The sequence below is a fragment of the Argentina silus genome (assembly GCF_951799395.1).
Source record: "Argentina silus genome assembly, chromosome: 4".
Taxonomy (NCBI): Eukaryota; Metazoa; Chordata; class Actinopteri; order Argentiniformes; family Argentinidae; genus Argentina; species Argentina silus.
The window spans coordinates 19509558-19521624 of record NC_139658.1 but is presented as its reverse complement, the minus strand read 5'-3'; the positions used below and the strand labels follow the sequence as shown (position 1 = coordinate 19521624).

The 12067-nt window shown below is 43.3% G+C and overlaps 1 protein-coding gene across 3 annotated transcripts; it reads left to right on the top strand.

Moving 5' to 3' along the window:
• Window positions 1-1941: 1941 nt before the first annotated feature.
• LOC310803899 (protein-glutamine gamma-glutamyltransferase 5-like) lies at window positions 1942-11187 on the top strand. 3 transcript variants are annotated; one of them, XM_083668856.1, is made up of 14 exons: window positions 1942-2145; window positions 3018-3249; window positions 3404-3637; window positions 3727-3845; window positions 4150-4278; window positions 4946-5123; window positions 5355-5490; window positions 5799-5902; window positions 6482-6721; window positions 6970-6999; window positions 7124-7333; window positions 9854-10014; window positions 10121-10260; window positions 10706-11187. In XM_083668856.1, the coding sequence occupies exons 1-14, from the start codon at window positions 2122-2124 to the stop codon at window positions 10854-10856; spliced, it is 2088 nt and encodes a 695-aa protein (XP_083524982.1). In that variant the 5' UTR covers window positions 1942-2121; the 3' UTR covers window positions 10857-11187. The 3 variants fall into 3 exon arrangements, with proteins under 3 accessions (XP_083524982.1, XP_083524984.1, XP_083524983.1); XM_083668858.1 differs by having other exon boundaries at window positions 1943-2145; window positions 3070-3249; XM_083668857.1 differs by having other exon boundaries at window positions 1943-2145; window positions 3046-3249.
• The last annotated feature ends 880 nt before the right edge of the window (window positions 11188-12067 follow it).

Here is a 12067-nt window from a genome sequence, read left to right as displayed (position 1 = left end):
CACAATGAGGTGTGGAAATGTGGGATGTAGACTTCTGGAATAGGGCCCGACTGAAAACCAATCTGTCTGTTTTCTGTCAAGGTATTTATTTGTAACAGCAATCCATAGCTACTGTAAGTCTTCCTTTTAAATACAAAAGTTATCACTGCTCTGGACTCTGAAATGGCCTAACCTGCTTTAGCTTTCACCTATGCACCTTTCAACCCTCTTTGGTTCATGGAGGTAGGCTATGCCAGATGGTATGACAAGGCTTGCTCTCTAACCCACTAAGGTACTTTGGTCCATGGGCATGCTCCCTTTGCTCATGCAGTAGGCTATCCCAGTTAGGTATGATAAGGCTTGCTCTCTAACCCACTAAGGTACTTTGGTCCATGGGCATGCTCCCTTTGCTCATGCAGTAGGCCATGCCAGTTAGGCATGACAAGGCTTGCTCTCTAACCCACTGAGGTATGGAGGAACCTTTATACTGACCGGTGTTCCCTTTATACCTACACATGTGCATCTTTACTCTGCCTGACTTCACCTGTTTTTCAGTATGTCATACAATATGGAGTATTCCTGCATAGCTTCACTTAAATCTTTAATTGTCCAGCGAGGGAAAATGTTTTACATCATAAAGTTGGTTCAGGGAGAGCACTATTGGAAAAGAAACGTTGAAAACCCCATACTAGAGTATTATATACCAAGTGCCTGTAAACTCAGGGGAAGGGACATTTAGTGTCTTAGCATCACAGGCCATCCTTTCTTTAACATTTCTGTTTGTTCTTGTTTTTCCTTTTGCTGAAACAATAATAATACGGGAAGGAAACAAGACAAAACAAACAATGTAAGAAAAGGAAAAAGGAAAAAAAGCTTCAGAAGAGACTTTGTGTGCTTTCTTCAGCTGGCTAAAAGGTATTATAGTAGTGAAAGAAACACAGTGTAGGCAGATTTTGAGATGCAGACAAGGTTTGGAGACATTCTAGTGTGAATGGAACTGTTGACCACAAGCAAGCCCCGTGGGACCATTTTGACATATAGTCATGTATGCTATTGGTGCCAGTGTGAATGGAGACAAAACGCCCATTTGTCATAGCCCAGCGGACACTCTGCTGGTATCACCCATTGCCTTAATTCTAGCCTCCAGCTTTTCTCAATAAACTGTATGAATTGCAAATGAACTCACAGCTCTCCCACCTGAGCTGCATTGTTCCACATGTCAGCCGGCATGTCTCCCTGTTGAGAACACTGTTCTATCAATATTGGTCATATTGTCTCATCGATCGATCGCCTCCTATTTGCTCATTCCCTCGTGGAACAATGTGTCTTTGTAAAACGTGGACAAAGATGATGTTAATCTATGTCAAGTGAGTTGTGGTGATTAGCTGCATACTGATGTTCTTCACCTGTCACCTGTCATTCTTGTCAATCATTGCCAAATTCATAAGCGTGAATAGGGGTTTGAATGTTGCAGGCTTCGCACCCTTCATTGGCTCCTGGTAGCAGCTCGCATCAGATTCAAGACCCTGGTGCTCGCCTACCGGGTGGTAAAGGGAACAGCCCCTCCCTTTTTTCTTATGATGACTGATGTATAGATGATTCACTTTAGACAAATGTACTTGTTATAAGTCGCTTTGGATGAAAGCGTCTGCTAAATGGCAAAAATGTAAAATGTAAATGCTTGCAACAATAATATGTTTTTTACCTCCATTGTCCCTTCCTCTCCTTTGGCTAATTGCAACTAGTTGTTACCATGTTATTACCTTTTCATTCTGAGTTGGAGAGTAAAGTGCTTACTGAGTCATTTTGACTGAATTCTATTTTGATGACAACCTCCCTGTCTCTCTCTCTCTCTCTCTCTCTCTCACTCACTCTCACTCACTCTCTCTCTCTCTCGCTCTCTCCCTCCAGGCTGTGAATAAGGCAGTCTCTTCCTCAGTGACATCAACAGCTCAGGTAGGAGGACATAATCAGTCTCTGGTATTCATGCCCCTGGACACTCACACACACACACACACACACACACACACACACACACACACACACACACACACACACACACACGCACACACACACACACGCACATAAAAAGGAGAGACAGGGGAATGTGCTGTTAGGTTACTACCAACATGCTCACCATGCATGACGCAGCCCATCAGCCGACTGGTGAGTTCTCATTTTACTCTCTGTTTTATACAACTGGACACCACTTGTCTTTTCGGTACTTTCTGAAACCTTCTACTATAGTGAATTAATGATTGCATCGTATCATTGATGAAATATCCATTTAGAAAGTATTGTTGTTCCTTTTTGTGACTGTGGTAGCATTGTTACAGTGAATCAGGAGAGTGTGCTTTTGGACGTTTTACTCAAACATTTCCTTTATTTGGCTATTTGCAAATGACAAAGATTGAGAGATTCAAATTCAGCGTCATTATTGGACAGAAAGACTGTCTGGTGTATTTCTTTCATTTGAATATCACACAAGTCTGACATGTGCATGGACACTAAGTAGACAGATACAGACAAAACACCTAGAAGGATACTGTTGAGCTGCATTCCAATCATGCAATGCATTCATGCCATTCACAAACAATGTGATCACACAAGTCGTTCCTTGACTACTGCTGTAGGGAACATCGGAGTTCTAGAGATGCTTTTGTAAATGTATTGAGACTGTTCAGACAGGCCCCATGGCTATGAATTGAAATGGTATGTATGTCTCTATATACAGTATATTGTAATTTAAAAGCACCAGAAGTATGAGAGAACACACTCTTTCTCCCTTTCTCTGAACAATGCTGACCCTTATATATATATATATGCCATTTAGCTGACGCTCTTATCCAAAGCGACTTACATTGCAGTGAGTGCATACATTTCAGTATATATGGTCCCAGCGGGAATCAAACCCACAACCTAAGCGTTGTTAGCACCATGCTCTACCAACTGAGCCACAGAGGACCACCTTATCTCATTGCCCTCCAGTGGTGTGCATTCTTGCCATATCTACATCCCTGTCTGTGTTGTTTAATAAGAGGCTTCATCTGTGTATATCATCTCTAGGCATCACTGCCTTCTCGGGGGCAGATCTGAGGCTGACGCATGTCAACCTGGAGGTCCGTGACAACCACACGTCCCATCAGACATTGGGGCTGAGTGCCAAGCATCTGGTGGTGCGGCGGGGGACGCCCTTCAAAGTCACACTGCTGTTTGACCACTCAGGGTTCAACCCTGTAATCAAGACACTCATCTTTAAGGTTTTGCTGGGTACTAGAGGCCAATGTTTGAATTACACCTTTTTATCACGTTCCTAGCAGTTTATTTTACATTGCCTTCTCACTGTTTCATAGAATAGAATAGGTTTGTACTATCATTGTCCCAGGGTATTTCACACATTTGTGTCTTCTCTTGTGCTGCGTAGGTGGGATGGCTGTTGAAATCCCTGTCATCTTTTCAAAGGAGAGGTCCATCTCTCAGTGGAGTGCCCACATCCATCCCGGGGACCTGTACTCCCAGTCGGCCACGGTCCACATCTCCTCCCCTACTCTCTCCCCTGTGGGACTCTATGAGCTCCAGGCATACTTCCTGTGTGCTCACAGACAACACAGCTACACCATAGGGAGCTTCGTCCTGCTCTGCAACCCATGGCTTCAGTGTAAGGTCAAGTAGTGCTGGTGGTGGTGGTGGTGGTGATGAAGAACATGATGATGATGCAATCATTGGCTGTGCTTGTATATCTTTCAGCTGATCCTGTGTACATCCCTTTTGAAGACCAAAGGGAGGAGTATGTTAAAAGTGACTATGGGTTTTTGTACATGGGCACTCCTCACAACATAATTTCAAGGCCATGGTCATTTGGTCAGGTAAGTGACTGTCTGAATTCATGCTTAATTTGTCCTTAAAGGCATGTAAGGCATTGTAGCTTAAAGGCATGTTCCTTAACTTCAAGGTAGTCTATGGTAGTAGTCTATGTGTAATCCACACTGTGGATCAGTATGGAAACATCTGGCTAGTGTGATAATGGCTATCGTTTTTATAACCACATGTCCACCATCTCCTCCCCCTGTGTGTGTGTGTGTGTGTGTGTGTGTGTGTGTGTGTGTGTGTGTGTGTGTGTGTGTGTGTGTGTGTGTGTGTGTGTGTGTGTGTGTGTGTGTGTGTGTGTAGTATGAACAGGGAGTTCTGGAGATGTCCCTGAAACTTCTGCAGGTCAGTCCTCAGCACAGTGCAGACAGACAGAGGGACTACCTGAGACGGGCAGACCCTGTCTACCTCAGCAGAGTGGTTTGTGCCATGGTGAGAGTGCACACACACACACACACACACACACACACACACACACACACACACACTGTGGTGGAAGTCTAGGATTTACCACTCTGTACTTTAGCTCTTCGGAGGTAAGAATCAAGAAACAAGTCCTGAGTAGCCACAATATCTGAGTCCGGTATTTATTGCTTGCAAACAAGAGACAAGAGCGTAACAGCAGCCCAGCGTAGAACCGGGGTTCGTTCAGCACAAGTCTAAAGAGACAATGATCAGGTTTGTCTTTTATACAGTTTGAACATATTGCCAGGCGCCTACAAGGCTATCGGCTGATGGCCTTGTGCTTATGTGAGAAAGGGCGGGAGAGAATGAACAATGGGGAGGCTTTCTTACTGATTAATCGCCGTTCAACATTTCACACCTATCGACAGGATGCGCCTGTCCCCCCATTATTGCTCTCTCCTACCACTCCCTCAGAGATCACCGCTGTTCATATGGTAAATCATACAGTGCTTCTCAGAACAATGGCTATAGAACTTTAGAGGTGTGGCAAGAGAAAATGTCATCACAGTAGTTACACAAGTTGTATCAGTCATATGAAAGTGTATAACCTGAAAATAGTTCTATGAATGTATTTTCCATAACAACACACACACACAATTCCTAATTGTGTTTTTTCGTTGACTGTTGTCTTTAGGTTAACTGTGAGGATGACCGCGGTGTCTTGAAGGGGAACTGGTCAGACAATTTCAGGGATGGGACCTCCCCAATGGGATGGACTGGGAGTGCTGACATCTTACAAAGCTGGTCCAGAACCAACTGTAGCCCTGTGCGCTATGGCCAATGTTGGGTCTTCGCAGCAGTCATGTGTACAGGTAAATCTGGTTGCTGTTAGATGAAAATGCTACTCTCCTAAAAGAGACACTTACTCGAGGCCCACTCAGTAAATCATTGTATCGTACTGTATCTAATTGTAACAATCTACAGTTACATAACCTCAAATTAGTCAATACAGTGGAATTATATTTAAGTACTCTCCAGCTGCAATGTACAGTACATCTGATTGTCATCGTGAGTTTTGGTTTTATGTTTATGTCTTATTTCAGTGATGAGAGTTTTGGGGATCCCATCCAGGGTCGTCACAGTCTTTAACTCTGCCCACGACACCAACGGAAACCTGGTCATTGAGGAATACTACAGCAACATTGGGGAGAAACTCAACCTGTCCAAGGACAGCATTTGGTTAGTGTTCAAACATCTCCATCTCATAGCTTTCTCACAGCCTGCAATAGAATGGCATAGAATAGAATATCTATTTTTTTTTTGCAGGAAATTATCTCATCTCATTCTCTTGTTATGTAGTTTGCAGCAATTTACAACAGTAGAATCGTACGTAGTAGACCACACATTTGCACAAACATGGAGTCGGCCCACTTTATTTTTTCTATGTCAACTCTATGAGAATGTTTACACAACCTGATAATATTTAGCCAGGAATCAATTAGTGCAATTGAATAAAGTGAAAGAGACGTTTGTGTGTCTGTTTTCAGGAATTTCCATGTATGGGTTGAGTGTTGGATGACCAGGCCAGATCTGGGGCCAGGGTTTGATGGGTGGCAGGTGTTGGACCCAACCCCTCAGGAGAAGAGTGAAGGTCTATTATTCCAACCTAGCCGATCCAACCTACCTAGCTGGTCCAACCTACCTAGCTGGTCCAACCTACCTAGCTGGTCCAACCTACCTAGCTGGTCCAACCAACCTAGCCGATCCAACCTACCTAGCTGGTCCAACCTACCTAGCTGGTCCAACCTACCTAGCTGGTCCAACCTACCTAGCTGGTCCAACCAACCTAGCCGGTCCAACCTACCTAGCTGGTCCAACCTACCTAGCTGGTCCAACCAACCTAGCCGGTCCAACCTACCTAGCCGGTCCAACCAACCTAGCCGGTCCAACCTACCTAGCCGGTTGCAAGTTCATGTTAATGAAGACCACTATGCCTTCTCTTACCTTTCTTTTTTCCTGTTTTTCCTGGTCTTTGATAGTCGAATACCAGCATTTTCAATAGAATAGTATACAGTTGTAAAATCCTATATACGCCTTTTCAGTTAATTAATTATTGACTGTTCAGATCAGACAATTCATACATACAGTACAGTATCTCTAAGTGACTAGAATGTTTGTGTGACTGTGTTTTGTCTGACTGATTCTTGACAGATATTTCTTGACTCTACAGGGGTATTCTGCTGTGGTCCGTGTCCAGTGAAAGGCGTCAGGAAACGCTGTACCAATGCCTGGTATGACGCTCCTTTCATCTACGCGTCGGTCAATGCGGACGTTGTCAAGGTGATAGTGCGTGATGGGCTGGTGGTGGGGCGGAGTGTGGACACAGAGAGCGTCGGCTATCAGATCTACACCAAGGGAGTGGGGTCGGAGAGGCCTCAGGACATTACCTGTTCCTACAAATGTATTAAAAGTAAGACATCCCCTGAATCCCAAATCAACCCCTAACCCTTACCCTTGACCACATTTCACTCACCTGTGTACCTACCATTAGTAGGCTCAGACAGTGCCTACATCCGCCCTATTTTTTACTGACCTGTGCTTTTGTTTTACTTTTTATTTATCTATCTATTTTTGTTCTCTCCATGGAATGTGGTGTCTTTGTGTACTGAGAAAAGCGCTATACAAAATAAATGCTTTTGGTTTTTCATTTTCTATTAGATACCTCAAACCATGCAACATGTGGACAAGGTTGGTGCTCAGTTTCTCCATCATCAGTTGGATTTTTCACACTGAAATGAATAATTAATGAATTATTTCTTTCATTAATTCATTCATCACACCATCTCCATCCTTCTCTCCTCTCTATGTGAAGGACCAGTCCAGGGTTTGGAGGTGTCCCTGAAGATTGACAAAGTGCCAGCAATGGGAGAGGACATCTGTCTGTCCGTCACTGTCACCAACAGAACCAAGGTCCCCAGGGTCCTGAGAGAGCATGTCAACGCCCAGGCCAAACAGTACAACGGCAGCCCATCAGAGACCTTCTGGGAAGTACACAAGCCGCTGCATATTGCACCATGTGAAGGTAAGGTCCACCTCCCTTTCCCTCTCTCCTCCCCAAAAAGATATAGTGCATTCGGAAAGTATTCAGACCCCTTCACTTTTTCCACATTTTGTGATGTTACAGCCTTATTCTAAAATGGATTAAATATTTTTTTTCCCTCATCAATCTACACGCAATAACCGCATAATGACAAAGCCAAAACAGGTTTTTAGAAATGTTTGCTAATTCAGACCCTTTGCTATGCTCCACCTCTAGTCCACCTGTGGTAAATTCAATTGATTGGACATGATTTGGAACGGCACACACCTGTCTATATAAGGTCCCACAGTTGACAGTGTATGTCAGAGCAAAAACCAGGCCATGAGATTGAAGGAATTGTCCGTAGACCTCCAAGACAGGATTGTGTCGAGGCACAGATCTAGGGAAGGGTACAAACACATTTCTGCAGTATTGAAGGTCCCAGAGAACACAGTAGCCTCCATCATTCTTAAATGGAACAAGCTTGGAACCAAGCCACCAAGACTAGGCCAAACTGAGCAGTAGGGGGAGATGGGCCATCGTCTGGGAGGTGACCAAGAACCCAATGGTCACTCTGACAGAGCTCCAGAGTTCCTCTGTGGAGATGGGAGAACCTTCCAGAAGGACAACCATCTCTGCAGCACTCCACCAATCAGGCTTTTATGGTAGAGTGGCCAGACGGAAGCCACTCCTCAGTAAAAAACACATGACAGCCCGCTTGGAGTTTGCCAAAAGGCACCTAAAGTACTCTCAGACCATGAGAAACAAGATTCTCTGATCTGATGAAACCAAGATTGAACTCTTTGGCCTGAATGCCAAGTGTCAAATCTGGAGGAAACCAGGCACCGCTCATCACCTGGCCAATGGTGGTGGCAGCAACATGCTGTGGGGATGTTTTTCAGCGGCAGGGACTGGGAGACTAGTCTGGATCGAGGGAAAGATGAACGGAGCAAAGTACAGAGAGATCCTTGATGAAAACCTGCTCCAGAGCGCTCAGACTGGGGCAAAGGTTTACCTTCCAACAGGACAACAACCCTAAGCACACAGCCATGACAACGCAGGAGTGGCTTCGGGACAAGTCTCTGAATGTCCTTGAGTGGCCCAGCCAGAGCCTGGACTTGAACCTGGTCAAACATCTCTGGAGAGACCTGAAAATAGTTGTGCACCGACGCTCCCCATCCAACTTGACAGAGCTTGAGAAGATCTGCAGAGAGGAATGGGAGAAACTCCCCAAATACAGGTGTGCCAAGCTTGTAGCGTCATATCCAAGAAGACTTGAGGCTGTAATCTCTGCCAAAGGTGCTTCAACGAAGTACTGAGTAAAGGGTCTGAATACTTATGTAAATATGATATTTCAGTTTTTTTATTTTTAATAAAAACATTTCTAAACCTGTTTTGGCGTTGTCATTATGTGGTATTGTGTGTAGATTGATGAGGGGGAAAACATGAATTTAATCAATTTTAGAATAAGGCTGTAACATAACAAAATGTGGAAAAAGTGAAGGGGTCTGAATACTTTCCGAAAGCACTGTAATCTATAATCTATAATTCAGCCCCTCCTTCTATGTGCACTGCCCATTCACACCATTTATCATTAATCCACTAGCCTCCTTTAGTAAAAGGTGTTGGTTCTTTCATTTTTACTGTATCTAGACTGTGGGATATGAGGTCCATGGGAGCAGGGCAAGAGCAGAGGGATATAATTTTAAAAGAAATTAGAGGAGACGATCAACTCTGTTGTTCACATCTTTACTTACTCCAAAATATCTTTGGTAAAAGTTGCTGTGACTTCCTGGCATGATATCCCAGAGTCTATCTTTAACCTCATTATCTCAAGTAAATCATTCACTCAGTGTTTCTTTAATCGTTATCTCAATGGAACATTGGATTCCTTGTATCCATGCAAAGTACACATTTACTGAATGCAGCTTCGGTGTCACACAGACCATAAAATAGACTTTCTTCAAAGTACAGTGCCCTGTGTAAGTAATGGGACAGTGAAGCATTTTTTCTACACTCCAGATTTTAAATCAAACAATTACTATGTGGTTAACACAGCTTTGCTTTTATTTGATGGTACTTGTGTACATATTGGTTTCTCCATTCAGAAATTACAATGCTTTTTTATGCATAGTCCCCCTATTTTAGGGTACTCAAAAGTAATGGGACAATTGGCTTGACAGGTGTTTCTGGTAGGTCAGGTGTGTTCCGTCACATCATTTGTGCAGGCATTATAGAGCTGTCAATGTCTAGTGTTGATTCTAGGCTTTGCATTTGCCTTTGGAGTCTGCTACTGGTGTCTGTCAACGTGAGGACCAAAGAAGTGTCAGTGAAAGTCAAGGAAAAAATGCTTCACTGTATTTTTACATTACTTATGCAGAGCACTGCGTATCAGAACCTACAGTATATAGTAGCCTTAAATCCTGCACATGTTCTCTACCCCAATGTTTTATTTTTGCATAAAAGACTACTTGTACTTAAAACACATGGTGCACTGTATGTCTTTCTCTTCCTCTGTCCGAGTTGTGACAGTGCACCATCAGATCCCATGCTTGGATTACGAGTCCATGCTGGTGGGAGGGGGTTTACTGAACGTGGCAGTGGTCCTAAAGGATGAGAGGACTAAAGAGAGGGTTCTAGCTTCAGAGGAGTTCAACATTACCATCCCACAGATCTCCATAGAGGTAGCTACTGCAATCTCCTATGATACAAACAATCGATCTGTTACAACGGATTTCATCTTCTGCTCCTCTCACTTGTGTTTAATGTTGTTTTTTTTTAACCTGCCAGATCATTGGTGGTGATGTCATCCAGTTGAAGAAGGAGTACAGCGCTCTTATTGCCTTCACCAACACCTTCTCCATGGCCCTGAGTGGAGCTGTGCTCACTGTGGAAGGATCCGGCTTGATGGAGGGCAAGGACCAGACCAAGTAAGTAACACTGTTAAACCAACTGACTGATTCTGTCTGAATTTATTTTTTTCTTAAATATTCTGTATTCATTTCACTTTCCTTGGGTCCTAAAACAGTATCATTGTCACTTTCAAAAGACCCGAATTTGATACTAAGCTGTCTGTCTCTCTGGAACACATTCCAATGAGTTAATACTTTCTTTTGTTTGATGGCCATGTTGTGGTTGTCTGTGTGTTTGAGGTATCATAGGAATGTGGTTTTGGAATGCCATCAGGTATGCTTGTGGTCCTCAGTTGTGTGGAATGGAATGTTGTTTCTGTGGTGTATTCTTACAGACACTGTAATCATTTGTGAGGTCACAGGTCACAATTACCTGGCAGATACATGTTGTTTTATCTGATAGAACATTAGTTGAGGGGATTTACCATAAAAGAGGCCTGTAAACCTCCTCTGCTCCGCCTAGGGTGTATCTCCTTCAGCCAGGAAAGACCATGGAGAAGAAAGTCTCCCTCTCAGCCACCACCCCCGGCACCAAGGTGTTACAGGCCAGCCTGGCGCACAGCAACAGGCCAGGCATCGTCAGGAGTTTCCACAAAGTCTCTGTCTCTGCATGAAACATGAAACCAACAGAATTTAAGACTTTCGAATATGCAGTATCATGTAGTCTTCAGTGTGATGAAATCTGCTTTTGACTGCTTTTAGCTTACCTGCAGACAGATACAGGATGTGGAGGAGCGGGTTTATGTTGTCTTACTGTGTATTATTGTTTTGATTTTGACAAGTCAAGATTAAAATGTATTAATTCCATATAGCTGCTATGGATTTATATCAAACATGGTTGATGTTTTGAGTACAGTTATGGTAATCAATGAACGGACACAAAGTCCACCAACTTCTTTTGTGAATGTACTGTATTGGGATTCAATAAACTAGTGAAAATGTGGAGCCAGTATGTCACTGTTGTTATTTGACTGTCTAAATATAAACACTTAGTAACTGCAAGTGGAAACATTGCCCCTGAAAAACAGATGTCCTTTCGCAAATTAGACTCACAATGTGAACACCAGATTATCATTGCTCAAATTGCTCAAAGGAGAAATGCTTCAAGTCTGGGACATTGGCATTAGACCTCCAATGCCTCCTTTGTTAAACTGTGACCTTGGGCATTAGGGCAGTGTACTGTGTGCCAGGTAAAAGATAAGCTGGTTTCATATATGTGGATTACTCACCTTGGCTGTGGTTTACTTAGATTGCAGTTCTCTCACAGCCCACTAGATAGAGACATTTCTGGGTAATTTATTTCTTCTCATCTGCAGTTTTTAAGAGTGGGTCTACCTAGATTTCCCACAACCCTCATCCGTATTCTGTGCACCAAACATGAGGCCTGTTTCACTCACAGGTGTGTTCCTATGGCTCCAACTCATCCTCTGATAGGCTACTTGGAATCTTTGCCTTATTGCTATGCAATTCTTTCTGAAGTGCAAGGGATAGATTTGGAAATAGGCGTTACTGTCATGAACATGACAAATCCTTATTGGCAAAAATGATATACCATTGATGAATTTAGTCATGGGGAAATGATTCCCAACGCGCCAGGAAGACTGGTGTTTGTGTTAGGCCTACTTTACTGTTATCCAACCATGGTGAAAACGACAAGCACTCACTGTCAAGCCTTAGTCAAGCATTCATTAATAATAGATTTAAATCCCTAGAATGTAATATGCTGAACTTGATAATGCATGCTCTTGTTATTGTGGCTGTTCATTAATGTCCATATGCCTACTACAGCAAATCTGAAAAGTCAAAGTTCAGACTGGCAGACTTT

Excerpts from the sequence above, each read along its gene's own strand:
- LOC310803899 (XM_083668856.1), top strand. The coding sequence starts at position 2,122 with ATGACGCAGCCCATCAGCCGACTG. Across the intron at positions 4,279-4,945 it reads GCAGAGTGGTTTGTGCCATG|GTTAACTGTGAGGATGACCG; the intron begins GTGAGAGTGCAC and ends TGTTGTCTTTAG. Across the intron at positions 7,334-9,853 it reads GCATATTGCACCATGTGAAG|TTGTGACAGTGCACCATCAG; the intron begins GTAAGGTCCACC and ends CCTCTGTCCGAG.